General features: G+C 39.8%; 2 protein-coding genes across 2 annotated transcripts; one reads left to right on the top strand and one right to left on the bottom strand.

Annotated features, from left to right (window-relative positions):
* The first annotated feature begins 5,636 nt into the window (after window positions 1-5,636).
* LOC115017221 (alpha-synuclein-like) lies at window positions 5,637-13,944 on the top strand. The gene is made up of 6 exons (XM_029445517.1): window positions 5,637-5,930; window positions 6,322-6,481; window positions 6,699-6,728; window positions 8,492-8,622; window positions 12,679-12,750; window positions 13,233-13,944. Exons 2-6 carry the CDS (start codon window positions 6,361-6,363, stop codon window positions 13,248-13,250), a joined length of 372 nt encoding a protein of 123 aa, XP_029301377.1. The 5' UTR covers window positions 5,637-5,930; window positions 6,322-6,360; the 3' UTR covers window positions 13,251-13,944.
* Window positions 13,945-16,153: 2,209 nt separating this feature from the next.
* nop14 (NOP14 nucleolar protein homolog (yeast)) lies at window positions 16,154-26,641 on the bottom strand. The gene is made up of 19 exons (XM_029445484.1): window positions 26,457-26,641; window positions 25,836-26,018; window positions 24,840-24,974; window positions 24,571-24,712; window positions 24,147-24,292; window positions 23,418-23,549; window positions 23,177-23,299; window positions 22,933-23,064; window positions 22,458-22,797; window positions 22,125-22,255; window positions 21,921-22,006; window positions 21,696-21,831; window positions 21,232-21,333; window positions 20,641-20,794; window positions 19,805-19,964; window positions 17,232-17,379; window positions 17,013-17,131; window positions 16,723-16,878; window positions 16,154-16,631 (listed from the first exon to the last, which is right to left on the bottom strand). Exons 2-19 carry the CDS (start codon window positions 26,016-26,018, stop codon window positions 16,535-16,537), a joined length of 2,622 nt encoding a protein of 873 aa, XP_029301344.1. The 5' UTR covers window positions 26,457-26,641; the 3' UTR covers window positions 16,154-16,534.
* Between the last annotated feature and the right edge of the window lie 427 nt (window positions 26,642-27,068).

Here is a 27,068-nt window from a genome sequence, read left to right as displayed (position 1 = left end):
CAGTTTCTCTTCTCTACATTCAGTACACAACTCCCATTAAATCATCGAGGTTGTGCAAACACTTCTCCTCTCACTCACTTCGCTCATGCTCACTCTGCCCCCCCCCCATGTGAGTGTTGCCGCCGTGCAGTAACGTGACGTCACTCAGCAGCGTTTGGTCTTATTTTACAACTGCAGACCAAAATAATACAATCTGCGATGTTTGCCGAAAACAATGTTGTGGCTACACCACAAATGTATACAAACATCTAAAAACACACCCAAAAGACAACTCCAAGCTGCAAATTAAAAGGAGGGAGGAGGGAAATCCCCAAACCACAACCAGACCCCCAGCACCAAGACAGAAGTCACTGGCAGAGGCCTTTCAAAGAAAGTGTCGGAATCGGCATTACTGGCCCTGTATTTACTTTGTATCGGATCAATACCAAATTTTGCAGTATCGCCCACCCCTAGTGTTTACCCAGTGTTCACCTAAACGCTAAAACATATCAGCAACACTGCAACATACCAAGCTACAAATAACAAATCAATAAATGCTTTGCATACTTAAAATAGCCCTGTTTATAAAGTGCGTCACAGTGCATGTGCAGAACAACTATGATCGAGTGTGGTGCTGACAATGTTCCATTTTAACTGAATTTAACCATCAACCCAGCTGTGTTCAGCTCATTAAATTATACATTAGTCAATTTTACCGTCTAATCTGAAACATCTTTAAACTAGTCTGCATGTTGTAGTTTTGAAAGTACAAAGACGGTCACTGTAACCACTTCTGTTTTCTTAGATACTAATGATATTTGACTGCAGTTTTGTAGCAAAACTCAAAATGAATTACCTGTATGATCTGGAATAACCAATGCAGCAGTGTAGCCTACCCTATATATACTGTATGTATATATATATATATAGATATACACACATGTGAGTGTGTGTGTGTGTGTGTGTGTGTGTGTGTGTGTGTGTGTGTGTGTGTGTGTGTGTGTGTGTTTTGAATTGTCATGTGCTTTACAAATTGCCACAGAGTTTCCATATCTAGTCATACACACTGTAAAAGACAAAACATGCAGCATTGTCTTCAATGTGCAATGTGTAAAGTGAAAATAATCTCCATAAATGCATGGTAGACTGTAAAACTTGTCAATAGCCTTTCTATAAAAATGATATCCTTAAGGGCATTTTTTTAATGTGGAAAAAATGGTGGGTCAACAACTATTTTTGACAGATGCAAAACCAGAAAATTACACAGTTTGAACATTTGACATAATACACCGTTTCACACACATTTGATAAACAGTTTAACACAGTGGACTGGCCTGTTCTTATATGGCTTAATTCCCCAATGTTATCGAGTTGTGCTGCTTCCTTCATGTTTGGTAATCCTCTCAGAAAGATGCTTGAGATCCTGAAAGCTTGTTCTTGACCAGGTACCATTCCCTCCAAAAAAGCATCTTCGCTGGCATGCAAGCAGTTTGCCATGTGTTCCTGGAGAACAACTCCACGTTGAATGGGCTTAATAGCAGATGTTTGGGTTATAACAGTGTCCCGCGACAGGTGGACTCCGACATGTTTAATTTCAATGTTTTTTTCAAAAGGCAGACTTTCAAATGTGTGCTATAGAAAATAATCTAAATAGTTCACGGTGACTACAGTTACTATCGTCTAACTTCAGACAACTACAGCCAAATGACAACAACAGTAACTTGGCAAAAAGCCAATCAGAGGGCAGCGTGGCAATAGGTCAGCCTCATCAGCTCTTTGAACATGTGCATTGTTGTTTTCACACACTAACAGCAATTGATATTGCACATGAGGCTATCCACACAAGAAATATGATAAATAGGACAATAATAATGTTTTATGTCATGCATTAATCCAGAATTATGATTTCTAAATTACTCTGTACCACTAAAACTACACTTTTGTTTCCTGCCAGCAGATTTTTTTGTGCTGTTTTGGATACAAAAGATAAGTGATGTCATTCACTCAGTCAAGGTTTACCTGTTTGTCCAAAATCTTGGCGACTACTGGCCACATTTCCATAAGATTTGCTGTGGATATTGATAGTGGAGGATGATTCATAGACAGAAAACATAGCAACAGACTCCTGGCAGGCACTGGGGCTCTGAGAAGAGAGATCACTAGCAAAATACAGAACGGTAGTGCAGAGAAAGCGTTGAGGCCATCTGGTTTCTCAAGAAGAAGATGGCAGCTCTAGCACAGAGTTGAATGGGTAACATGCAGGATGACAATTATCATCCAGGGGCGACAATTATCACGCTGCCTTCATTGTATTTAACTTCTTAAGTTAAATAAGCAAAGCCTTTTTTTAATAGTTCCATAAGTTCTACACTGTCCTCTAAATTCTCAATAAATCTTTCATCTTTTCATTCATACGTCTCTGATATAGGCTGTGAATGTGTTCTGTGCCATTCAGCAGTGAGGGGCCAGCAGCTTTTTATTTCAATACTTTATTTCATACATTTTCTGGTGTGCTACACCACTTTGAGTACCTACACTTTTTCAAACACACCCAATGGCTCCACGGTATCAGTGTTTACCACAACAATGCAGCACCTGGACATAATGCCGCTATAGCAGGCAATATCAACTAACCACTTAGCATTAACCAGGAAAATGGCTGCAAAGGTTTTGCTGTCATAATGCTAGGGAGCAGTGCCCTGGTAGACAAACGTTTAAGGCTCTCTCTATCTCTCTCTCTCTCTCTCTCTCTCTCTCTCTCTCTCTGTCTCTCTCTCTCTCTCTCTCTCTCTCTCTCTCTCTCTCTCTCTCTCTCTCTCTCTCTCTCTCTCTCTCTCTCTCTCTCTCTCTCTCTCTCTCTCTCTCTCTCTCTCTCTCTCTCTCTCTCTCTCTCCTGTTTGCCTCTCTATGACTATTTGTTCAATAGAGGCAACAATGCTCAAACCATGGGCTGGGGAGAGTTAAATGCATCATTAATCCAAATACTTATGTCCACTGTATTTAGATGTGTGTCAGAGTAAACACATGCATTTCCTGTTTTAATAAAAAACTATAGAAATGCATTAAAATGATGAAATTAAGTGGTTTGACAGTGACACAAATGTATCACTTTCCTGCTCAAAACTTTGATACTGTACACCAGGGGTCACTAACAAGCGGACCGCGGTCCGAGTCCGGACCCAGACGCCGACCTATCCGGACCCGGTTTACTCGGTTTAACTCACAGACCAATTGCATGCGAGTTAAGCCATCCCACGTGATGCTACTCAGCCAATCAAATATGTACATTCCAGGCGGCAAACATTGCGACTCTGACAGATGAAAGGCGAGAGGCGCGTGACAGACGGAAATCGATTAGACAAGTTAGCGATACAGGGAGAGAAGACGGAGAAAGGGAGAGAAACACTGAAGAAGAGAACAATAACTACTCATGGCGCTCTCCAAGAAGAGAGAAGTCAACAGAGCTTTCAACCCAGAATGGACTCATTCATGTTCATCCTTCCCACTGGAGCACAACACCAGCGTCTCATATGCTCAGAGACCGTGGTGCTCATTAACAGTGGTGATGTGAAACGCCACTACGAGACAAAGCACAACGTTTTTGACCAAACATACCTACTTAAGTCTGAACTGAGGGCACAGAAAATAAGCACTCAGAACTCAATGTGATTTTGATTTGTGACAAAATAAAGCAAATAGGCCATCTGTCATCATCATCAGCTACAGAGAACAGTTTAACCCAGGATGTCAAGTAAAAATAAATATTGTCGAAATGTTTTTGAATTGTACTTTCTTTATTAGATTTGACAGTCAGCTGTTGATGACGTGCAGACGTTGATACAGCTACTAGGCTGCTTCAATATATCTCACACTAATTCATAACGCAAGTTAGACATTATGATACTCTGATACCTTTGCTCGCGGAAATTTTCTCTAACTGGACCTCTTAGAATTTTACTTGAATACCCCTGCTGTACACCAATGCAAGGATGAAACTTGAACCTCTGACACCACCCTGAATTTGAAAGGAGTGACACCCAAGCAGCTCACATTGTGAATGCATGGCTTCACACTAATGTCCATCTTCAGTGCCTTTATACCAGCCCCAGTAGCCATGGAATTGCCTAATCCTAGCAATGCCTATCCATAGTTTATTTGCCATGCATGAATATTGTGGAAAGTGAAGTAAAGAGAGTGAGTCCTGGAGTTTTTCCTGAACAGTATGTGTTGATTGTCAGTACAGAATAAAGTAATGAAGCCTGTGTGAACAAACTCATTGTACTGGAAGGCAATTAAAGTGCTGCAGTCATCCTTGGTAGTGGTCAGGCTGTGATAATGTTAGAGCTTGTATAAGTTCATCCCTTTTGTACTCTTATATAAATAGTGTTTTGTACATCTTTAACTCAGTGCAGCAAATGTGTTGTCTGTTTTGTATTACATGCATAAATAAGCAAGATTTTTTAATGCAGTTTTTTGGCCAGAAATATCAAAGATTAAATCTTGTTTTTATGTGGTAGTTGAAAATAAAAATGTAAAGTATAGATTGGCTACACACAAACAGTATGTAAGAGCATTAATAGAAGATAGTAATGTTTAAAAAGGAATAATATAGTATTATGGTGGGGTAGTAATAAGAAGAAATGGATGTGTGAGGCTTTTCATGCTATTTATTTTGTTTGTATATATACACAAATTACAAAACAAGAGAATTATGCAAAGGACTTTGAATGTGCATTACTCAACTTGCTTGCCTATTGTTCCACCACCACTGTTCATGAATTTCCATAAATGTTTGCGTTGTTACTTTGCTGCTGTTTACGTAAACTGTAGGTGGTTAGATTTGACAACCAAAACTGTTGAACATAAGAAGACAGACAAAGTGAAAATGAGAAGAAGAAGAATGGAAAAGATTATCTAAAATTGATTTATTATCCCATTAAACATCAAAAGTGCTATGACTTATAAAAAGTCTTATAAGTTGTTCATTATTATAATAATGGTTGAAAAATAATTAGATATGTTTTATAAATGAGTTATAAACCATTAATAAGAAACATTTGGGAGTTGCCAGGTTGTTGTAATCCTTTTTGATAATAAGAAATATAAATGTTTGTAATCCATCAATAAAAGTTCAAGGGTTCCTCACTTCTTAATAAACCTGAAGTCTAAAGTTATAAATTAATATGGCATTAATAAAAGCTTTCAATCATCAAAGCTGCAGTTAAATTAAGTGTTAATAAGTAAATAGTCCAGATTCAGCCATTAATTACAAAAAAAAGTACCTTATTACCACCACTATAATATTTAAAGGTTTTTTTTATTTTTTTAAGTTACTTGTATGATGTAAAAAGTCGGATTCAAAGTCAATTCCAACATGGCCTCTTATAGTAATTTCTAAAGCAAACTATCCCTCAGGGACATGCTGTGCAGTTAATATGTTATTAACACGTGGGGACACTGAACATCCCAGTCATGTTATCTTGCATAATTATAGACGTACTGCTACTAATTGGTAGTTCGGCCGCAGATGCCTACACGTTGTGGGCGACCCACGTACAGAAAGAGCTACGTAATCTTTGTGTGTGTGTGTGTGTGTGTGTGTGTGTGTGTGTGTGTGTGTGTGTGTGTGTGTGTGTGTGTCACGGACAGACAGACAGACAGCGGAGCGTCTCTTCTCTCCCATCAGCATCACGGGGTCTAATCGCTCTTTCTCCATCACCGAGGCGTAGGAGGAGGCGTCTGTCAAACCTGTGGAGCGTCTGTCTGTCTCTCTCTCTGTCTGTCTGTGTCCGTCTGTCTGTTCGGAAGGCACTACACACACGCCGTCTTTTAGAGTAGGCTGGTTGTAGTTTGGAGACAATAAACCGGTTTTACTGCCCTTTGAGGGAATCTCCACTGTCATCCCGGAAGACTCATCTCATTCTCGCCTTAAAGGAAGTTGAAGCGAACAGGTGCGTGATTCACATTTATCTTTATTCTAAACACATCTGTTAAAAATCCTTTATTGAAGAATATCAACTACAGCATTATTTCATTTCCCGATTCAACATTGCAACATAATAGGTGAGTTTTCTATTTATTTAAACGAATAGTAAATCCATTCATGGTTTCTCAGTTGGGCTGTAACCAGATCCTACAGGTGGGATTTTCAGCAGCCTCAAAGCTGCTTATAGGATCAACTGCTCAAATATTTCACACGATGATACTGGCTTGACAAACCTGTCAAACACTAAAGTAGGGCGGTGGCATCGTTATGTTTGGTTTTCTTGTCACACGTTATAATACCGAGCGCTTCGAACCGGGAGTGCCTTCTCATTGCGCCTGTTTTTGACATCCACACAGCTGTGCGTGCGTGTTTATTTGGGAGCCAATCAAGCAGCCATGGACACGTTATTGAAGGGTTTATCTAAAGCCAAGGATGGGGTCGTGGCGGCGGCGGAGAAAACCAAGCAGGGAGTGACTGGAGCAGCTGAGATGACGAAAGACGGGGTTATGTTTGTCGGTGGGTGCTGAGAATTAATTTGATTGATGATGATGTTACAGGAAACATGGTACAGAAAGATTTAAAACGTTGTTGTGTCATTATCATTATTAATAGTATCATTATTATGACACATCATCTGAGCCTGAGTGAAACAGGGCATTTTGATGATGTGTGTGCTACCGTCTATTATGTTCTGATTTTTCACTAATTGAGCTTCACCTGCATTTCCTTTCAGGTACCAAAACAAAGGATGGAGTCACAACAGGTAACATCACATATCAATGCAGATTTAATGCATATGTTCAATTCTTTTGTCGGTCTGTGAAAAAAAAGTATGTAATGTACACATTTGGAAAATATCCTTGACATAAAAACAAAACAAAAGATATTCTCACTGGAGGTGGTAGGTAAGAGAGTTGTACGGTAACTCTGCAGGTGAGTAAGTGTCATATTTCACCGCCTTACTCAACACAACCTCCCTAACTCCCAATGGACCAGGCCTTGCCGTTTCTCATAAATAACAAGCAGAGAAGCCACTAGAGCTTTCCTGCTATAGGTATCCAGGGAATTGGTATTGTTGTATCATAGCTGCAAGTAAAGTGAGTGTTTTGGAAAATGCAATTATACAGAATGTCTTAATATAGCCACTAAATGAGGGAGGAGGGAGGATATCTTTTTTTCTCAGTGGGACTAAGCGGCCTACATTAGACCTATATCTGATAATCTGCTTTCAGGAGGTTGACATATGATGCCTTATAGCAAAGTGCAGCTTAGTTGTGATTACTCTTTATGTGTAACACTCTATCACCATACAGTGCAGAGCATCACTTCCCAACTTTGTTTGGCTTGTTGCCCCTTAAAACAAAGCAAGTTCTACTTGTGACCCCACGTCACTGGTAGTGTATGAACCAGATGTGACCAGTTAAAAAAACAGATTAAAATAAGCAGGGCACTGGGAGAGCGCAGACCTCCGCCAAGGCCATTTTCATAAGTGAAAAATATCACTTATATATTCGCCACTTTATTCGGATCTGCTCCAAAGTTTAATTGGTTCTTCCTCAGCCCATGCTACGCCCCTTCACTAAAAAATTTGGAAATCAGGCCAGTAGTCTTTCTTAATCCTGCTGACATATAGACAAACGCATAAAACCAACAAACCAAACCAATAAACGTAACCTCCTTGGTGGAGGTAATGACGGATATAAATGAACATTATTTTTAAAATGTTTTTTCTGCTATCCTATCCTGCTAATAATCTCCATTCGCCTTGAATTTAACTTGAGAACCCTTGTTATGGCCCTGATTCCCCGGTTGAGTTACAACTGCTGTAAATACAATAGCATTTAGCACCATGGGACCTTAATCAAGCAGAAATGTTGTGAATGGATATATACGGAGAATGTTTATATTGAATGATATTATTTTAGCCTTAATTTAAGAATGAATCCTCAAAAAAAGATTTACAACACACCTTGTCCAAAACAGATACAGAAAAAGTTTACTTTAAAATCAGGAGAACCACATGTAAGATCAGATGCACTTTTCACAACAATGCATGGTTCAAAGAGTTTAAGGCGGGGTGAAACTCGATGAAGTCTATAAAAGGAAAGTGCCTCCAGGCTGTTTCTGAGGTTTCTCAGGTAACCAATTGATACAGGTGATGATCCAGTCTTAAATAACTCTACAGGGCGGTCCAAGTAGAAACATTACAGTATATAATGACTGTTTTACCCAACTCAAGGTGCAATAGTGCAGAAAGTAGCTCCCACCACATTTGAGAACACTATTGCAACTTAACATTTTTCATTCACATTTATCTCAATGCTACAATATCCTAAATTCACACAAAAGCAGTATTTATAAAATGTATATTTTAAAAGAAGTATGTGTTTTGGATTGTTGTAGTATCAACATGTGACAGTCCTCACCTTCATGTGTCAGTTGATTTGTTTGACTGTGATCACTTGCAAAAAAAAAAAAGAACCATTTAGATTTTGGGGTCTTCTTCTTCTTCTTTGGTCCCGACAGCTGTGTCTGGAGTGTCTCAGGTGGGTGGAGCCATGGTTACCGGGGTTACCGCTGTGGCCCACAAAACTGTGGAGGGTGCAGGAAACATTGCTGCTGCCACTGGATTGGTCAAGAAGGATCCAGCCAAACAAGTAAGAAAGATACAATTCATTTAAAATGAAACATAAATAAAAATAGTCATAATTAAGAAATCAGTATATAACCTATTATTAGGGTTTGTTTTGACTTGACGTGTACTTATTTAATTGTAATTACCAAAATCTAAGTTTTATATATTTTTCTGCCGATGATAGCGCCCCCTACAGTAGTGTTCTTAGAACTGGTTCCTTTTATTTACCCGTGACTCGTAAACCACCCCATGAACTTCTCTTCTGTAATCTGTATCGACACACAGTGTGTAGAAATATGAATGAAAAAGTAACGTCTATTGTGTTTGCTATCATTTGCGTGCTAGGCTAACCGGCTTCCACTTTCCAACTAGATTTCCACTTTGGATAGTTAGCCTATTCCTAGCTTTCATTTTCCAAAAGTTGGACGTTGTACAGAAATATTTTAATGCTAATAGTACATGGGCTCTGCTGTAATGGACCACAACGTGCTGCAGTCAGTAGCACATATTTCATATATTTGACATAGGAAACGCCAGCCAGAGTAAAAAAAAAGAAATGTAAAAAAACGGTTTTATCATCTTTTGAAAATAAAAAAAGGTTTAAAAAAATAATTACAATGTTTCTTTACACGAAAAGGGAAAATAATTTCAATTTCAATGTGAGTATGTAATGAAATGTAATATCTTCCAGATTATTACATTAATGCAGTTACACTTACCAAATAGCCACACTTCTCTACAGACATATTGAAATACAATATATATATATATATATATATATATATATAACACATCATTAAAGGTTCGCAGCACAGCACATCCGTCCATTTCATGACAGTGGCTATAACTCCTGACAGTGCTAAAATGGCCTCCTGACCTTGAGTCATTTGTCATCACTTCTCATATCTCCTGTGTGTCTTTCTTGTCTGAAATGAAAGCTGTTACATATTGTTAGCTTTCCGGCATTGTTCATCTTGTCAGTATGTTCATCGTTTGTCCAAAGGAGGAGGAGGAGGAGGAGGAGGATGATAAAGGCAGTTTACTTTAGCAAACAAATTACTGCTGCGACACAAAGTCAAATATGAAAAAAAAAATATTTTCCTTATCACCTTTTCCTTTTTGCCCTTTCCTTTTCTCTAGCAAGGATTTTGATTGCTGTTGATGTAGATTTGTGATACAGTCAGCACAAAGGTGGAGCACCTTTTCAAATTTGAAAAATGTAGATATTGGCACATGGGGATATATTTTACTGATATACACCTGTGTTTTTGAAATATTTCACACGTGAAAGCTAAGAAAGCACATGTGGAAACATTTATTTGACATGTGAGATGAATTAATTTATGAGTATATGTGGTTAGGGTAATTAATTCACATGTTAAATAAATGTTTCTTGCTTTTTGTAAGGGTACATTTGACCACGTTTAGACCAACAAAAATAAATAAACAAATAAATAAGGAATTATGTATTTCTCTATATATATAAATGAACATGTAAAAGACATTACAGAGAAAGGCCATTCAACAGGTTTGTTAGACCTCAATGATACATACATGAATAAAATAACCTTTACTCAAATATCCCTAACCCTAATCTCTAAATGTTCACATTTACTTTACACCAGCTCCTATTAGCACAGAAACTCTTTAAACAAGAGGAACAAGAGGAACAGATGGCCCTCATGTTCATGCTCTGCTGTTTTTACGCTGAAGAACACTGTTGTCCGTGTTCTTTTGTTGTCAAACCATAGCAGTTACATTACCCCATGGTTTGTATCTGGTTCAATAAGGTGTTCTGAATTCTGAACGTAAGACTAAATGTGTCTGTAATTACCCTCCTTCTCCCATAATATCGCCGTGAGTCGCAGGAAATGATAAGTCTGTCAACTATTTCCCTGGGCAACGGCAACACTTTATTGAATGTTTGTTGTGATGCTCCATTGCTCGTCCCTTAATTAGTGATGAAACACAATTTAGACACCAAGAGATAACAGCACACGCACATTTCTTCAGCTCTGCTTTAATTGGCTGTGATGAGTGAAGAGTACCAGATAAAAAGATCAGATACCAAAGAAATTATCAAGTTATTTTCCTGCCAATGGCAACAACTGACACCTGAATAAGCAGTTCTTTTAGTGAAGCAATCAAATAATTCTTCCAACGCTGCTTTCATCCTTCAGTCCTGGCATTGGATTTCATTATCAAAAGATGCTTGTGGTGTTTCTCACAAACATCCAATTTGAATCTTTCATCCTTGTGAGTAGTTGTGTTATTAAGGCAGCTAGGTAGTTAATATTCACCCTGAGGGATAAAGCACTGATGGAGCTCCACCTGGAACGTGATCAGTCTCATCATGAAGAACCCTGACAAGCCAAACTGGCAGGCAGCACAGACACACAGATGGACAAGCAGACACAGAGTGCACTGACAGACGGAGAGATGGGGGAATGACGGACAGAAGAATAAACAAAACAAAAGCTAATTCCTGGTATTCCCAGCGAGAGATTGACACGCAGACAGCAGCAGATTGTGCTCATTCCCAGGTGGCTCAGCCATTAAACGTCATTAATATTGATTTCATTTTTAAAAATTGATGCCAGGTTGAGAGAGCCCATCAAAGATGGTCTCATATGCCTGACACACACATAGACACACACAAACAGTCTGATTGATCTCATCTAGTTGTTTCAACAATGCATCAGCTGCCAGTGACTCATATCAAGGGACAGCAAAAGCCAGAAAGGTAGACGGAGGAAAATGACAATGAGATAGAGAGTGGAAGGCAGAGTTGAGGAGGAGACATGACAGGAAATAGAAAATGGTCTCAACAACAAACACGTCTTATTGCTCGGATCTTTTCAGCAACTTGCAATAAAGGAGGCTGCTGTATTTCACGCCCCAAGGAATTTCTGCTCTGAAACAACACAGATTGGAGGCGAGGTATTACTTTGATTTTGCTTTGGAAGATGGTTGACACAGATATTTCTGAAAAGTGAACAAATCTTTAACTTTTGGCCAAAGTTTAATGTGACCACAGTAAAAAAAAAGACAAGGTGGTGTTTGTGTCGGTGTGTTTACACGAGCTACACATCTCTCTCCCGCTCTGCTGGGTAAACAGATGGAGGCTTGATGGGTGGTGTTAAATGCAACAGCAGGAGGAAAAGGTGCAATAAGTGGTTTAAGGTTATGTCAGCCGCCGGTGAGCGCGTCACACACATATGTGCACACGTCAGCGCACTGTGACCGCTCCCCATTAAGGAAGGTCAGTTCAATGGCACGGTGTAATCAAAGCCTCCTTTCAGCTAGACAGGAGAGACGTCACACACATCCCCACCTCCCCTTCTTCATTAGCACTTCATGTCTCTTTCTCAGCATCCCACTCACTCGGAATGACCATTAATCATAATGATCGTCATGAAAGTGCGTTTTAATGTAGAAAGGGACAAAGCAGGAGCTGCGTGCATTGTGTGGGTTGTTTATATTCAAATGTTATATAAAATTGCATAAACTATGGTATAATGGCAGTAAGTGCATCCAGATGTTGTTCTGATAGTGTGGAGGTGCATCATATGTGTGTTATTTGCATTATTGATTGTTTCTTTATTGATAGTTTTGTCTATAAAATGTAAAGAAAATAAAGAAAAATGCCAATGCTCAGATCCCACTGTCCATGTAAAGCCACACATATTTAGTTTACTGTTCATTTTCTCTTGTGTTGATCAACTGCAACTCAACCTGTGTCTATTTTCTTTCTTTTCTTTTTGTCCACAAAAAACAGTGGATATAAAGTCTTACCAAATGTGTCAGTAATGACACAAAGAAGAAAAGAAGAGAGTGAAAGAAAAAGTTATTTCATTTAATATGCACAATATGTGCACAAATACAGGCACCTACAGCAATGGCACCAGACCAGAGCACATATGAAATGATTTCACTTTTCTGCATTCAACAGCCCTCTTTTATTGTATTGTCTAATTTCACACTTATACAGCAACTCCCATAAGATCATGCACATATCAAATTGCATCATATTGAATCTTTTTTTTATTAAAGTTGACCTTTTTCTGTCTTTTCCCAGAGCGATGAATCCTCAGCAGTCCAGGACATGGCAGAGTCACCGATGGATACTGACCTTGCTGATGCTACCGAGGTAAGACTGCATTTCAAAGTAATTGAAGTAACAGTGGATGGACAGTCGGTATCGGACAGAGGTGGAGCCTTACATTAAAAACCATTACATGAGAGTGTACACCACTGCTATATTAGAATATTTTAAGGGGATGTCTTAAAGCAGTGTGTGGAACTTCAGATGTTAAAAAGACATAATTGAGTTTATACCACTACAATCTGAACTGTGTTGATTTGTGATGCTTTTTATTCTCTTTAGCTAGAAACAGTTGAACAAAATCAGCTGGAATATAAAGGTGAAGGAGTTAGGGGAGCAGGGAAACATTCACCCTTAAATAACATGACAGCAGCTTGAGTAACACTTTAATAAACTCCCTTAATAGGTGTTGTAACATTACCTCTACTGGTTTACACAGTTCCTGAGATGTAATATCATCAGGCTGTATGGCGACGTCTCAAGGACGGTCATTTCACCGCTCATCCTCTGTCTCTCTTCTTTCTCAGGACGACGATGATAACTGATACAGAGCTTCACAATAAAAGAGCAAAGAACCAACCGAAACATTCCATGTCGCTCTGCCAAGTCCCGTTGTGCCTCGTTTTTTGGTCCTTTATGGAGTCTGTGCCCAACGTCTGTGTGTGTGTGTGTGTGTGTGTTTCTGTTTGTGTTGTTGCGTATGTCTGTACAGCAGTATATGTGTAATGTTGTGGAGAAAGAGTGATGCTGTGAAAGTGTGAGTGTGTGTGCCTTTTAACACATCAGTCCTGGGAGTGACCAGCTGTTATTTACAGTGAGTAAATGTCACTCTGTGTGTGTGTGTGTGTGTGTGTGTGTGTGTGTGTGTGTGTGTGTCTATATGTACGTTTTCTGTCAACTGTGTGATGTTAATAACTCAAACATGGAAATATACCACTTCAAGCACCTAAGTGTCTCTATATAAATGAACAATTTACAGTGATCTGTTTGAAATGGAAGCGTAATGATATTCTCTATTTTTGTCTGTATACTGTCACTGTTTTTTGCGGTGGACTATATAAAGTGCTGAGCTATTTGTGCATTCATGTTGTAATCTTTTAAGTTATCACTGCTGTAACAAATATATCGCATATTGAATGGACTTTTGAAAACCAAGAGCATGTAAAACTACTCAGCTTGACCGCAGTGATGGGAATTAATTTGGAATTAAGTGTTGAATAAAATGTGTAAAAAAAGAAAGCGTGTTGTTGCTGAAGTTTTGTTCTTCTATCTGTATGTTAACACGACAAGAATTCCCATTTTAATCATTTTTGTTACCGGCATGTTTTAATTTTTCAAAAGTATATGTTAAGCATGGCAAGCAATTTATCCTGTTAATACAAATAACTCATTGCAAGCATAAATTAAAACACTAACATTGTGAAGCCTGAACTGCATGTCAGTCGTCTTATCCCTCTCATTATCTCATGAAACGAGGACAAAGAACACCCGGCAGCAATGTGTGTGTGTGTGTGTGTGTGTGTGTGTGTGTGTGTGTGTGTGTGTGTGTGTGTGTCAGCTAGGTTTAAGACCTGCGGGACAACATAATAATAATAAAAATAATAATAATAAAAAATTGTATTTATAAAGCGCCTTTCAAAGCTAAAAGCAATCTCAAGGCGCTAACATGTGCACCAATAAGATGTTGCTGTTTTAAGGATTTTAATATCTGCCAAGAAGTTTAGCAACATAAGGATTCATGATTGTAATGTTATTTTCATCAGAGGAAACTGTCTTTTGTTTAACAGCAGTAATAATCCCGACCTGTAGCCACTGAACCAACCAGCATGTTATTACAAAGCACATGTATGCCTTCATGAGCTGTGCCCAGCTGTCCAGCAGAAGGCTCTATAATGTGTGTTTAAGAGAGAGCAGAATACTGTACCATCTTTTTTATACTACACTACTTGAGAGCAGGTATTTGAATTTTCTCCCAAAAAAGAAAACCATGTTTAAAGCCACATATCTAACAGATATAAAACACGGCCTTTGTGAATTTTTTTAATTCTGCAACTTTTGGACATTCTTTGTTTAAGGCCCTGTCACACATATCCGTATGACAGAAACGTACGAAAATTTGTCCAAATACGTCCAATTTTTCATCGGATCGGAAAAGTGAACATATACAGATACGCATGTCTAACCTGTTGATAGTGTATCACTTACTAATACAGAATGTATCAGACGAGTACCCAACGAATGCATAAGATTTACAAAGATATGTTGTATACAAAATATCGGCAACACGCTGGTGTACGTAGATATAAGGTAAGGTATAAGTAGTATTCGTTAAGAGCTCACTGTGTTACGCTGAGGTGCGTTGTTGAACGCTGATGTTTTGAGCATGTTCAAAATTACCGGACGTACCCGACGTGTGTTTCATAAGATATGCAGACGTTACGTGACGTTAGACATACGTCAAAATGGAATACGTACGTGAATATTTACCTACGTAAATACAGTACGTGAATATTTACCTACGTGACTACGTTAGGGGTATGTTAGATATAGACTACATCGGCTGACGGTGAACCCTACAGCCAACGTATTGATAACGAGTGGATACCCTATTCCTACCCTATGTTAAGATGATGCCTGACGACGGAGTAACTTATTAAACGTGTTTCTACAGTACAGCTAGCGTTCAGCATGTTAGCCGTTCTCCAGCATCAGCATGACAGTGAACCAGATTGCACTTTTCCAGCTCCGTTGTCCAGACGCTCTGATACGTTCTAAATAAGTGATACGCTATCAATATGTTGGACATGCGTATAATAATTTGTTATGTATTCGTTATGTATGCGTCGGCTACAACAGCGCTGTGGAAAAGTTGTACGTATTTGGACTCTGACACATTTTGAGCTAATTTTCATAAACGCCAGCATGTTTCTGCCATAGGGTATGTCATATGTGTATGTCTGGCGTGTTCGGCATATCGTCTGCGTCCTTCAAACGATCACAACATACCCTTCATTTATATCAACCTATTGCCGTCGTATGCGCCGGCATACGTTTCTGTCATACGGATATGTGCGACAGGGCCTTTAGGGCAGTGTGATCACTTCCTTCTCTGGATTTCATTCAGAAGATCAAAATATATCCCCATCACGATCTTTCCTCACACATCATTGCTATCTTTCAACGATCCTTTTTAGCTGTGGTTTAAATCTCATTTCATAAACATAAGTAAAGTAAAACTACAACACTGGCTTCACTGCCTCTGAAGACGCCCCCTGAACAATCCATAAGTTTTATGTAACAGAAGAGTTCAAGTCATGAGTTTAGTATTACCCTCTGCTGCAGCATTTGACTTTGAAATGATTTGAGATTTTATTTTTTAAATCACGGTGGGAATAACCCTGAATAATGACTTTACTGAGTTTGACTGGAAACACATAATTGTGCATTGTTGATGGAAAATAAGAGAACAGTCGTTTATTTGTTCTGTACTTAGCACATTATATTGATGCATTCTGGTGAAAACAAAAAGAATGCAAATCAAGTATTCACTGCTGTGTTGACTGACGTTTCCAACAACAGTATCCGATCCTCGCATCAAACGCCTACTTCATAATATTTGACAACTCGGTGAGCATTTCTCACAGCTATTTGTCAAACTGTATAAAATGTGTGTTGCGACAAGGAAGTTGAATTTATCATCTTGCGATTAAAAACAAACAAAAATCCATTAAGAACAAAACAGTTCCACAAATGTCAACCTCGTACAGGCTGTTGGATGTCCATTTGACAGGGAACAGGTGATGGAGAGAAGCGATGAAGACTCTGTATTTTACTTCCCCTTCCTCCTCTTCAGGGCCTTCCACTCTCCCTCCTGAGTGGCCAAGCTGCCGAAGAGCTCCCTCACTTTCCTCTTTCTCTCCGAATCTCTGAAACATGGAACGTGCACAAAGTTAGAAGCTTTTACTAACAGAAAGGTTTTGGTTCACTTCCCACATGGACACTTCGTGTTATCCGTACCTGTCCATGACCTCATTGAGCTTCTCTCTGGCCAAGAAGCGCGAGTCCTTCCTGATCTCCCTCAGAGCGCCCTTGAACTCCTTCTTGTACTTGTGCTTCAGTTTCTCCTTCTCTCTCTCCTCTCTGGTGCTGCCACGCTTCTTTCCGTAGTCCAACCTGACAAATATTAAAAATGAGAAAATTAGATATTTAAGAAGCGACGCGCTACGAGAACATTAGCTTCTGGACTGAATTCTGTGACTGATTCAATATAGATGAGAAATTTTTGTATTACTTAGATTACCACTTACACTTCAACAATCTTGGGTGTGAGCAGCTTCAGAGGAATTGGCTTCTTCCTCTCTAAAACCAGCCGACTGTGAGTCACAGGAACGCTGCCGATGGTCTCCAGGATCTCACTGTGCAGCTCCTGCAAAGAAAAACAACAAATATTACAATTAAGAGAGAAACTGACAATAAGATTTGTTGAGAGAGAAAGAGAGACCTCGCCGTATCAAAACCTCACCAACCTGTAAAAGCTCTGGTAGGGCTTGGGCTGAAAGATGTTTGGAAAGCAGCGTTCTGATTGGCTGGAAGATGTGTGTGAAGGACATGTGGTCTTTGTAGAGCAGGCAGCACCGCTTCACCAGGTCCAGGCAAGTAGATAGACACATCAACCTGCGGAGAGACACACAAGCATGCATGAACATTTCAAGTTTCATCGTTTGATGTTTGTCTCATGGTTATTAGCCTCCTCAACAACAGAGCCATCACACCCATAGCACTCGCCATAGCAAAGGATCAACTTGGATCATTTGTGCGTATGGATGTTTATGTCCGCGTTTCTTTTATTTGTGGTTGTTGTTTTTAAATGCAGCACTGTGGGGCTGCATTTAGGCAAAGCGGTGCATTAAGCTGAATGTTATCGTCAGCATGCTAACAAGGACACTGTTAACGTTATGATGTCGAGTGTCATTCATTTGTCTGATGGGGATGATATTACTTGTGCACGTATATGGTCATATTGGAGAAATTCTAACATTACAGTTTTGATCTGATGTTAGTGGTAGATGATCAAATCAAAAGGATTCATCATCGAGACCAATATGGTGTTGGAATAACCAGAAGTGTGCACGAGTTCAGGTATATCGGTACACAAAGTCAATTTTCTCGTAAGGTGTTTGACAGTTTGTTTATAATAAACGTGCGTGTTTTGTCAGAGGAAAATGTAAATGGACTTTGTTCACATTTATGTACGGCGAAGCAATAAAAGGATTGTTATTCTACGACCGAAGGACACGTCTGCAGATTCTGCGCCTAACATCTCAGTAGCTTGCAGTTCTAGACCGAGCTCCTACAACAGGACGGACCAACAGACAGACGGGCCAAAGATAACAAGCTAAAACTTTTGACGAGTGAGTCTCGCGTCGGTGGGCTAAACAGGATGTGGGAAGTGCAGTTCACAGCAAGACTGCGGCCAGAAGAGATGCAAAACACTAAGAGAGAGGTGGAAACGGCGGATCCTTCTTCTGTATCTAGTAGAAGAGTCGATGAGCTCAACGCTCCGTGCGCATCAAAGGACGCTTTCGCCTTCATGCCTTGTACACTCACTCGGTCCTTCCCCACCCAGATGCTGCATCACCCTGGCAGTAATTACCATAGCTACTGGACTCGTCACACACAGCTGCTGGTGTGGCATGAGTCACAGTAAGGCCTGAAGAAATGCAAAAATTAGAATATGAGCGAGCACCCAGGTGTGGAGCAGGAGCTTCATGCAGCGCTGTACTCGTAGCAGTGAGGATCACACCTCTCCAGGTAAGGTCATTTAAAGATGATTTACAGAGTGGGAATTTAGAGTTGCAGCTAGCCTCAGTGGGATTCAAGAGGAATTAACATACTTTAACAACTGCTGCTTTCAAAACTTAATACATTGGGTAAATTATTTATTAATCGTCTGCTATATTAGACACATAAATTATGAAATTTGGGTTTATTTACTTTGTGTCCTACAGGTTTATTTCTTTGTAAAAAAAAATGTAATTAATTTCTCTGCAACATAATCAGTTCGAGTCTGTTAAGGTGTTTAATTTTAGTCGAGTAGAAATAAAAATGTATATTCTCAGGAATAATCATGGGTCTGCTGAAGCCTGTGTGCATGCTTTCCTTTGTGCCCACACACCAGCTGCCGTGTGAAGCCACGCTGGCGACTCGTCAGAATCACGCGAGGGGTTGATCAGCTCTGAGCCGTACAGTCTGTACAGGTGAACACAGTATGATGGCTCATCTTTCATACATTACGTGTATTAATGAAGATTTTTGGCAAAAGAACAAATGAGCTTTTTTCACTTATTTAAAAGAAGTCCATTAAAAGTCCAACTTCCTTTCTTCTTGTCTTGCCGTTTCTTTTTTTTGGTGATATTCTGGTCCAAACTGAGCACGAGAAGCTGTGTGAAGACAAAACGTTCTCTCACACTTCCACTCCCTCCCTCGCTTCCTACTGGGCCTATAATTGTCTCCGAGCAAGTGTTCACTCCTGTTATTACATGGTGTTGTTACATACTCTATTCTGAATGGCCAACTGCAGTATTCTTAAATCTGTGCAGTCTGAATGCCATGTCTCTGTGAGTCAGCTGTATATTTCACTTTAATTAAAAAAAAATCTATTTGGAAAAGTGAACACATAAATATCAACAGTGTTCTTTTCATTAAAATCTTTCTGGATAGGTTCACATCTTATCTCAAAACATTACTCACAGGCTCATATTACATTGAAATATCTATTAGTTTCCTTTAATCAATCCTCCTGTTCATCCAGGCTGTGAAGACATCCTTCATAATGTTTCTCCAATGGAAGAGATGGGGGACAAAATGTAAAGTCCTTGTTCTGTGGAAGCCAATATGAAACGTCAGCCGCCAGTGGGGATCTTCTAAAGTTAAGTGGTTTTTTTTTTTAAATGTAGAAAGTTTCCTTGCTGGAGCTTTTTCAATGTTGTGGTAGAAAATGTTAAAATAGAATAGCTAATAATAGAATTTTTAGCTGACTGATTGAAATAATATCTAATGAATTTGGTTTTGGAGTTTGACCAGCTTCTTCCCCTCCTACCTATGGTGATCTCTGTCCAGGTCGTTTTTGAGCTCCAGGTGTTGGGTCGCGGACAATGAAAGGCTTTTCTTGCTCCAGTTCTTGCAGGACTCGGGATCCGACAACACCAGCAGATCACTGCACTTCCCCGATGGCCTAAAAGGCGGCACCACAATGCGACCTGCAACACAAACGTCAAAGTCCGTTTGAGTTTAGGACTTCTGGCACCAGGACACACGAGCGGAGTGGAGCAGTGAGAACTTCTGCTCCTCGCTCGCTTTCCCTTTTTCAAATGAAGCTAGAAAAAAAAAAAAAAAAAAAAAAAAAAAAAACTCAATTTGAATGAAGTGATTCATCCAGTTAAATTTGTTATTAAAATAGATTTATTTTTTATAGTCAGTGCCAGTTTTTTGACTTCAGTGAAAATTTTGTTTTTGAAAGGCTAAACACTGACAAATATGGATTGAAACAGAACATTTCATCAGATTAAAACATGTTGTGAATTTGGAAATTATTCAATACATTTTTTTTTACAACTCTCTAGACTAGAGTTATCACAAGAGTAGGAAACAATCCTACGCAGCCACCACTGGAATCTAATAATATAAATAATACAATACTAATAATATTAGTGTGGCCTAATCTTTATTTGCAAACTGTGCAGAAATACCGTCTTTAAACACAATGAATAACAACGCAAATAAAAAGCTGAGCAGCATTCAAATGTTGATTTAGAATTTGAACGTAACGTTATGAATGAAGCGTCGAAGCTTTACACTCATAGTGTGAGCAGGAGACACTCAAAACATGCATGATGGAATTGTGAAAAGTGTTGTTAAACACGAGTGCACAGCTACCTAGAGACGTCTTGTCCTTCACGGCCAGATGTAGCGTTCCAGCCAGGAAGTTGATGAGCTCAGGCAGGAAGCGCTTTGAAAAAGAGACGTACTCCACAGCCAGACAGCACAGCACTAAACCTGACGTCACGTCCTGTAAGGATCTCAATGGACACTAAGGACGTACAAAACATGAACAGAAACACACACACACACACACACACACACACACACACACACACAATCATGGCATTAGTGCTGAAAACCAAACATCCATTCATCCAGCAACATTGATTTTGTGATCTTTAAGGACGAGATTCACGTCAACATAACTCCCATGCGAGTGCTTCAGCCGCAGCACTGGGAAGAAAACAACAGTGTAACTTCATACAGCTGTTGTGACCTGGAAAACTTGAATAATTGAAAATGCTTGGAGGGATATATAAAGAAAGCATTTTCTTATACGGAGAAAATCCAGACACTAAAAAGAGGGCTGGATTCAAACGGAATGAGAGATGGTGAAATCCCATTAGGAGGCAAGAACAGTGAAAACGGTACAAAAACAGCTCAAAGCACACAGACAATAACAAACACACTGAAGACTGCGTGTACCTTGGTGAGAGCCTGGCTGATGTAAAGCAGCGCTGGAGTGGTGACAGGGTGTCTGAAGTCTGAGGTAGGAAACAGCAGGGCTGTCACCTTCAAGTAGATGAGCTTGAAACGCAAAAACAAAAAACACACTGTAGCTGCATTTGTCTTATAGAGAAGAGAGAATAATGAACATATATTGTCATTTAATATCTCGAGCAATAATATTTATTTGGAGTTTATATTCTCCTCAAAAGACATTAGAATCAAAACATCGATCCGTACAATATTTGTAGCAAAGATGTAAATACAACATTATATCTAACCTTTTATTTTTGTTTCTACTTTCAAATCCAAACTTGTAACATTTTATGTTGAGGCTAGAATGGATATAGAGCAGTCGAGAAACATTTAAAAACCTCAAAAATCTCAATACACCCTGGTGAACGTTCAATGTGTTTATAGTATTCACAGAATATGATGAATACCATGTCTAGTGTTGGGAAAGCAAGATGCCCTTTGACCTCAAGCACCTCCTCCGTGCTGTGTCCAGCGTCTCCGAGGACGCTCTGCATGGCCTTACAGGCGGCTTCCGGAAACATCTGACACAAAGTGTACAACTCTCTACAGCAAGAGACAAACAAAAACCATGAGCAGATACGTTTCTAGGGACTAAATGTTTGAATTAGGAAGTTAAAACTTTTTAAACTCACGGTATGAGCTTATCTATGGTGGTGAGTTCAGGTGGACTCCTGGTGGCCAGTTCTCCAACGTACTCCAACAGAAAGCCTAACAGTTTCTGAGACAAACAGAGAGAACATTGGAAGTTCATACGACACTGAACACGACCCGAATCCGTCTAAAGAGACAGAAGCTACACACTCATTCAGAGAAATATGTAGTCTACTATATTGTACCTGCAGTTTGAGCTTATTGCCTACAGCCAAACTAGCGTGGTTGCTTTTCTGAGTCCTGGCCACAATGAGGCGCTGGTTGTCCGGGGTGTGGCCATGCAGCAAATCTTTCAGGTCGCTGAAGCTCTCTGGAGCTACAAGAGGAGGAAGCAGAGAGAATGGTGATGGTACTAATCTCAGCTTTACTCAAGATGATGCAATGTCTTTATTTTAGTTAAGAAATGTCCATACAAATAAGAGTATTGTTCTTTCCTTTGTAAGATCAGGGTCAAATTGAGGTCTGACTTTAATGGCATCGGTCCTGAGTATTGTACGTTTGTTAGTGTGTGTAGTTACCAGTAAATGTGTATGGGAGCTCTGCTTTAGCTGCCTCCTGCTGAGCCTTTATCTCCTCTTTGCTCAGACTCGGTTTGGCACTGGTCTCCTCATCCTCCTGTTTTCTCTCCTCATCCTCGCTCTCTTGCTCGGACTCCAGGTCTGAGTGTGCATCTTCTTCTTCACTGCTCCCCTCCTGCTCCTCTTCTTCTTCATCTCCATCTTCCTCATCTGCCTCTGATTCCCCCTCCTCCTCCTCCTCCTCCTCCTCCTCCTCCTCCTCTCCCTCCTCCTCCTCCTCCTCTCCACTCTGTAACTCTTCTTCATTCTTATCTTCCTCTCCAATGTTCCATTTTCCATCCTGGACACACAAAGTAAATGTGAATTAAACACATTCTGTATTAACATATAGATACATTTTTTAAAAGTAAAGAATATTCCAGAAATGAACCCGTTCTTCATCACGCAAACCGTTCTGGTTGCTTTTGTCTTTTACCTGATAAGAAAGGGTCTTCTGGTCGTCCTTATCCAGGATGAAGCCATCATTGAGGTCATCAGCAGACATGTGAATCTGACTCTGTGAACTCTCCGCGACTTGATCTCCCATCATCCTCCTGAGACGGTCCGCCTGGAGAACAGCAGAGCACAAGAAATCTACCGTCACACAGAGCATTAAAATATGTGGTAATGACAAGAAGTTGGCAAAAATAGTCAACAGCTATCCCGCAGTGGGAACATACCTCCAGTTTCTGCAGCTTCTCCCTTTCCTCCCGGGCGAGCTCCTCTGGGGTTTTCAGCTTCTCCGATGGCTGAGCCTTCATCTCGAAGACGAGCTCTCTGACCATCATGTCGTACTGTTCCAACTGGAATGGCACAGAGGAATCAGAGGGAGAACAAAGAAACATCGGGCTCTGCGACTGATGAATGAAAGCAAACAGCGGAGGAACATTTTGTTCTATGGCTGGTATGACGCGACCCTACCTTTGGCTTCTCCTCCTCGGGACGTTCGCTTTTGGGCATCTTTTGCACCATCAGAGCCTGGATGCTCTTCCACTCATGATCCAGCTTCTCAGTCAGCTCTTGTGACTCCTCTTTCTGCACCTGTCGGTCACGCTGACAAAGTGAAAACAAAAGAAATGGAAGAAGTTAATCATCTGGACCACAAGCCACATCTCCCATAAAATATGACCACAATCAGTAGTCAGTATAAAGCAAACACGCTTAAAGGTAAAAGGCTGGTGACGTTTTATATTTGTGTTACTGTTAACAACAGTACAACTACAAAGTACTTCCCAACATCTGTGGCAATAAGCCCATTGGTTCTAACTAAGCCTTTAAAAAAGGCAGTTCCCTAATAAATACTTTTATTAAAAAACACTCCTTCTTAAACAGCTGGGTATTGGCGTTTTAGCCTAAATTAATTAAAACAGGAGTAAATGGTACATTTGTTGGGGACTATTTTCATGTGGTGCACTAGTGAGTGTTTACAGCAGCAGGACGTGTAAGTGGGATCGACTCAAAATAAACTACAATGGCCGTGTTTATAGTAAAGGAACATCTCACAGACGAAGTTTGTTAGTGTGATCAATTTAACAAATGTAGACTTTGGCTTGACTTAATACAATTGTTGGCATATATCCATGTTTAACAGGGGGAAATGGTCCGTGTGGAAACAAATTAAAAATCGACAGGATTGTGTTACTGGCTCACCTTCTCCTTCTTGGACTTCTGGATGAGCTCTTCTATCAGCTCCTGCCTGGACTTGGCCCTCATCCTTCCTTCTTCCCCCTCCTGCTCCCCTAATGTTCTCTTTCTGAGGAGGCCCCCTCCTCCAAAGTGGGTGGCAGTCAGCTCAGCTAGATGACAAAGAGAAAACAGTTTCCCTGTTATGTACCAGCTCCGTCATCTATAACATGGCTTATAAAAGTCCACTTGTGGGCTGGGAATGATAAACCCTCACCAAAAAAAGCCACAACATTCATGCGCTTCGCTATTTGATAATATACAGTTTGTAAATTCATGATTCTGATCATTGTTATATTTCATCATTATTAATTTACACACACACGAATAAATAGATGCTAAATATAAAACAAAAAATTGACAAACATCGGAAGCTCTGATCGTTGCTCACCTGACAAAGAACCTTTCTCTTCTAATTCATCATCGCTATTCACATGGTCATTGAATTTCTCCATCTCAGCCAGCGACTGGCCGTAATGAGTGAGTTCCTCCTCCTCATTCAAGTTGAACAAATCCTTCTTATCGTGCACACGCTGAACGAGAAAGCAGAGTATTCATTCAAAGCTACAGTGGTAAGTCAAAGTATGATCAAACGGGAGCTTAGATAGTGATGTTCCTAAATGTCCGGTGAGTCTTAATACAAATCATCACATCACTGACCTGTCTCTCCATCGCGAACCTCTTCAGGATTTTGTCTTCTGGTGCCATGTTGGTGTCATACTCCCCAAAGCGTCTGTCAATGAATTTGCTGGACTTGCCCTTCTGTTTGTATTCCTTCAGGAGAGTCTCTTTTCTCTACAGATCAAAAATCAAGAATTGCAAATGATTTATGTCTCCACACACACACACACACACGTTACAAAACATTTCATCTCTATGAGAGTTACAAATGTGACCCTTTAGAGTTGTTGTAATGCTTCAATGATCCTTCAATCTGCTCTGATAAGTAGAAAAAACCTCAAACATACAAAATCATAAATAAGAACCGATTTAATCAAGTGTGCAGATTCAACTTTTGTCTTCACTTTAACTTCTTCTTAGTTCTGTTCATGGTTTTCTCTGTTCCCTACAAAGCTCTCCTGCAGAAATCCCCTCTCTCAGCATGATACTGTGAGCACCAGGCTTCACAGCACAGATAGTGTTAAATGGATGATGAGCTGTGACCCATCATGGCTGCCAGATACAGTGCTACAGTGATTTTGTATTTCATCAGACGGCAAAATCAAATTTTATTTTATTCAGAGTCTACAGTACTTTTTACTTAGTCTGCAGTATTGCACAGATTTGTCTCACATTAACATTTTCCACTTCTATGGCTTCTTCTTGCAGATGCAGGTCCCTGTGCATTTAATCCGTTTGGTCAGAGAACCAGGTGGGATTTTCATTGTCCATTTACATTACATTACATTACATTACATTACATTATATTATAGGAGAATACATGCACTACGCTCCAAAAGTAAAAGAAAATTAAAATGCGTGTATAAATTCAGCCACTTGTTGGACCCTTAATTTGTATTATGGGTTGTAAACACAAACAAAGGATGTTTTAATGAGTTTGTAAATGGTGAGTAGCAGATTTGCTCTGTGTAATTGCTTGCAGAGAGAGAGAAGTTGGTAAAAGTGTATGAAAATAAACATAACATTTCCTCATACCTTATTAATGGCTTTGGATCGAGACACACCAGGCAGACCCACATCATGCTTGGTTTTTCTGCCCAGAATGTCAAATTTCTTCTTGTTGATTTTCACTTCAAAGGGGTTGTTTTTGATCTCAGTAGAGGTCTTGGTCTTGCGGACCTTGTCGGCAAGACTCCTCTTCTTAGGCACCTTCCCCATCTGTAACAGAGAAGTGATGGAGCTAACAACACTGACATTACAGACTCTGTCAGTCAGGCTTCATCTGAGAGACTGAGTCTTTCGCAACTCTAATTTAATACACCACATGATTTGAATGAGCATTGAATAACATGACATTGTGGATGTGTGCAGCTATAATGGTGCAAATGATCCTCCTGCATCAGTTAAGTCTCGTTAACGGTTACTCTGGCTAACATTAGCTAACAGCTAGCATGTGGGGAGTTTTAGGTTAACACTGACGTAAATGAGTGGCTCTAATATAATCATGAAAACAACAGTATCAAATGTAATAAAAAAAACGACGATTATTTGACAAAAAGCAAAACGCTGGAGCTACTTTATAGCTAGCTAGCTTCACTATGCGGCGTCAACCGTTTGTAAACAAAGTGACATTATTATCGCAGAAGCAGCGTTTACCTTTCAGCCGCGGAGGAGTCGAGTTGTTAAGTCGAGGCGGAAGAAAACATGGGACACTAACTCTCTGCCAACTCTGTATTTAATAAATAACACTTTAATCTTTTCCTATCCACGTTGTTTCCATTTACAGCGTGCACAAGTCTGAGGTCAAAGTTGAAAACAAGGAAGGGAGCAAACAAGAGCTCCTGTGCGATTCCCCACAGCGCCCCTAGCGCTGAACAAAAGTTCATCCTTCAAAATAAGAGCATATGTAGATTTACCACTGTAGTTAAAGTGATGCTTACACATGCATGTATCCTAATTTAATATACAGTATACTAAATATAATTCTGAAATTTTGCATGAGTACTTTTCCTTTTGGTACTTAGTGTATTTTGATACCGATACTCTTGTACTGAATGCATGACGTTCACTTGTAACGGAGTATTTCTACACACTACTTTTACTCGAATGGAAGATCTGAGTACTTGTTCAACCGTTGCGTACTGTTTACTGATATCCTTTACATCCATTATCAATCTCTTCTCTGCCCACTGTGAAACTCTTTATTTTGGTCCAATGCACTTGTAGAAATGTCCCCATTGGCCAGCAGGATATTAATAATAATACATT

Source organism: Cottoperca gobio, chromosome 12, assembly GCF_900634415.1.
Source record: "Cottoperca gobio chromosome 12, fCotGob3.1, whole genome shotgun sequence".
Taxonomy (NCBI): Eukaryota; Metazoa; Chordata; class Actinopteri; order Perciformes; family Bovichtidae; genus Cottoperca; species Cottoperca gobio.
Note: the sequence above shows the minus strand (reverse complement) of the source record. Positions and strands in the feature narration are given on the sequence as shown.

What these genes read in the sequence shown, in the direction of transcription:
- LOC115017221 (XM_029445517.1), top strand. Translation starts at nt 6,361, where the DNA reads ATGGACACGTTATTGAAGGGTTTATCTAAAGCCAAGGATGGGGTCGTG. An exon ending in AGACGGGGTTATGTTTGTCG is followed by an intron (nt 6,482 to 6,698) that starts GTGGGTGCTGAG and finishes ATTTCCTTTCAG; the next exon opens with GTACCAAAACAAAGGATGGA. An exon ending in AAAGGATGGAGTCACAACAG is followed by an intron (nt 6,729 to 8,491) that starts GTAACATCACAT and finishes TGGTCCCGACAG; the next exon opens with CTGTGTCTGGAGTGTCTCAG.
- nop14 (XM_029445484.1), bottom strand. Translation starts at nt 26,018, where the DNA reads ATGGGGAAGGTGCCTAAGAAGAGGAGTCTTGCCGACAAGGTCCGCAAG. An exon ending in AGAGAAAGGTTCTTTGTCAG is followed by an intron (nt 24,293 to 24,570) that starts GTGAGCAACGAT and finishes TTTGTCATCTAG; the next exon opens with CTGAGCTGACTGCCACCCAC. An exon ending in GCTCCCATACACATTTACTG is followed by an intron (nt 22,256 to 22,457) that starts GTAACTACACAC and finishes CTCCTCTTGTAG; the next exon opens with CTCCAGAGAGCTTCAGCGAC.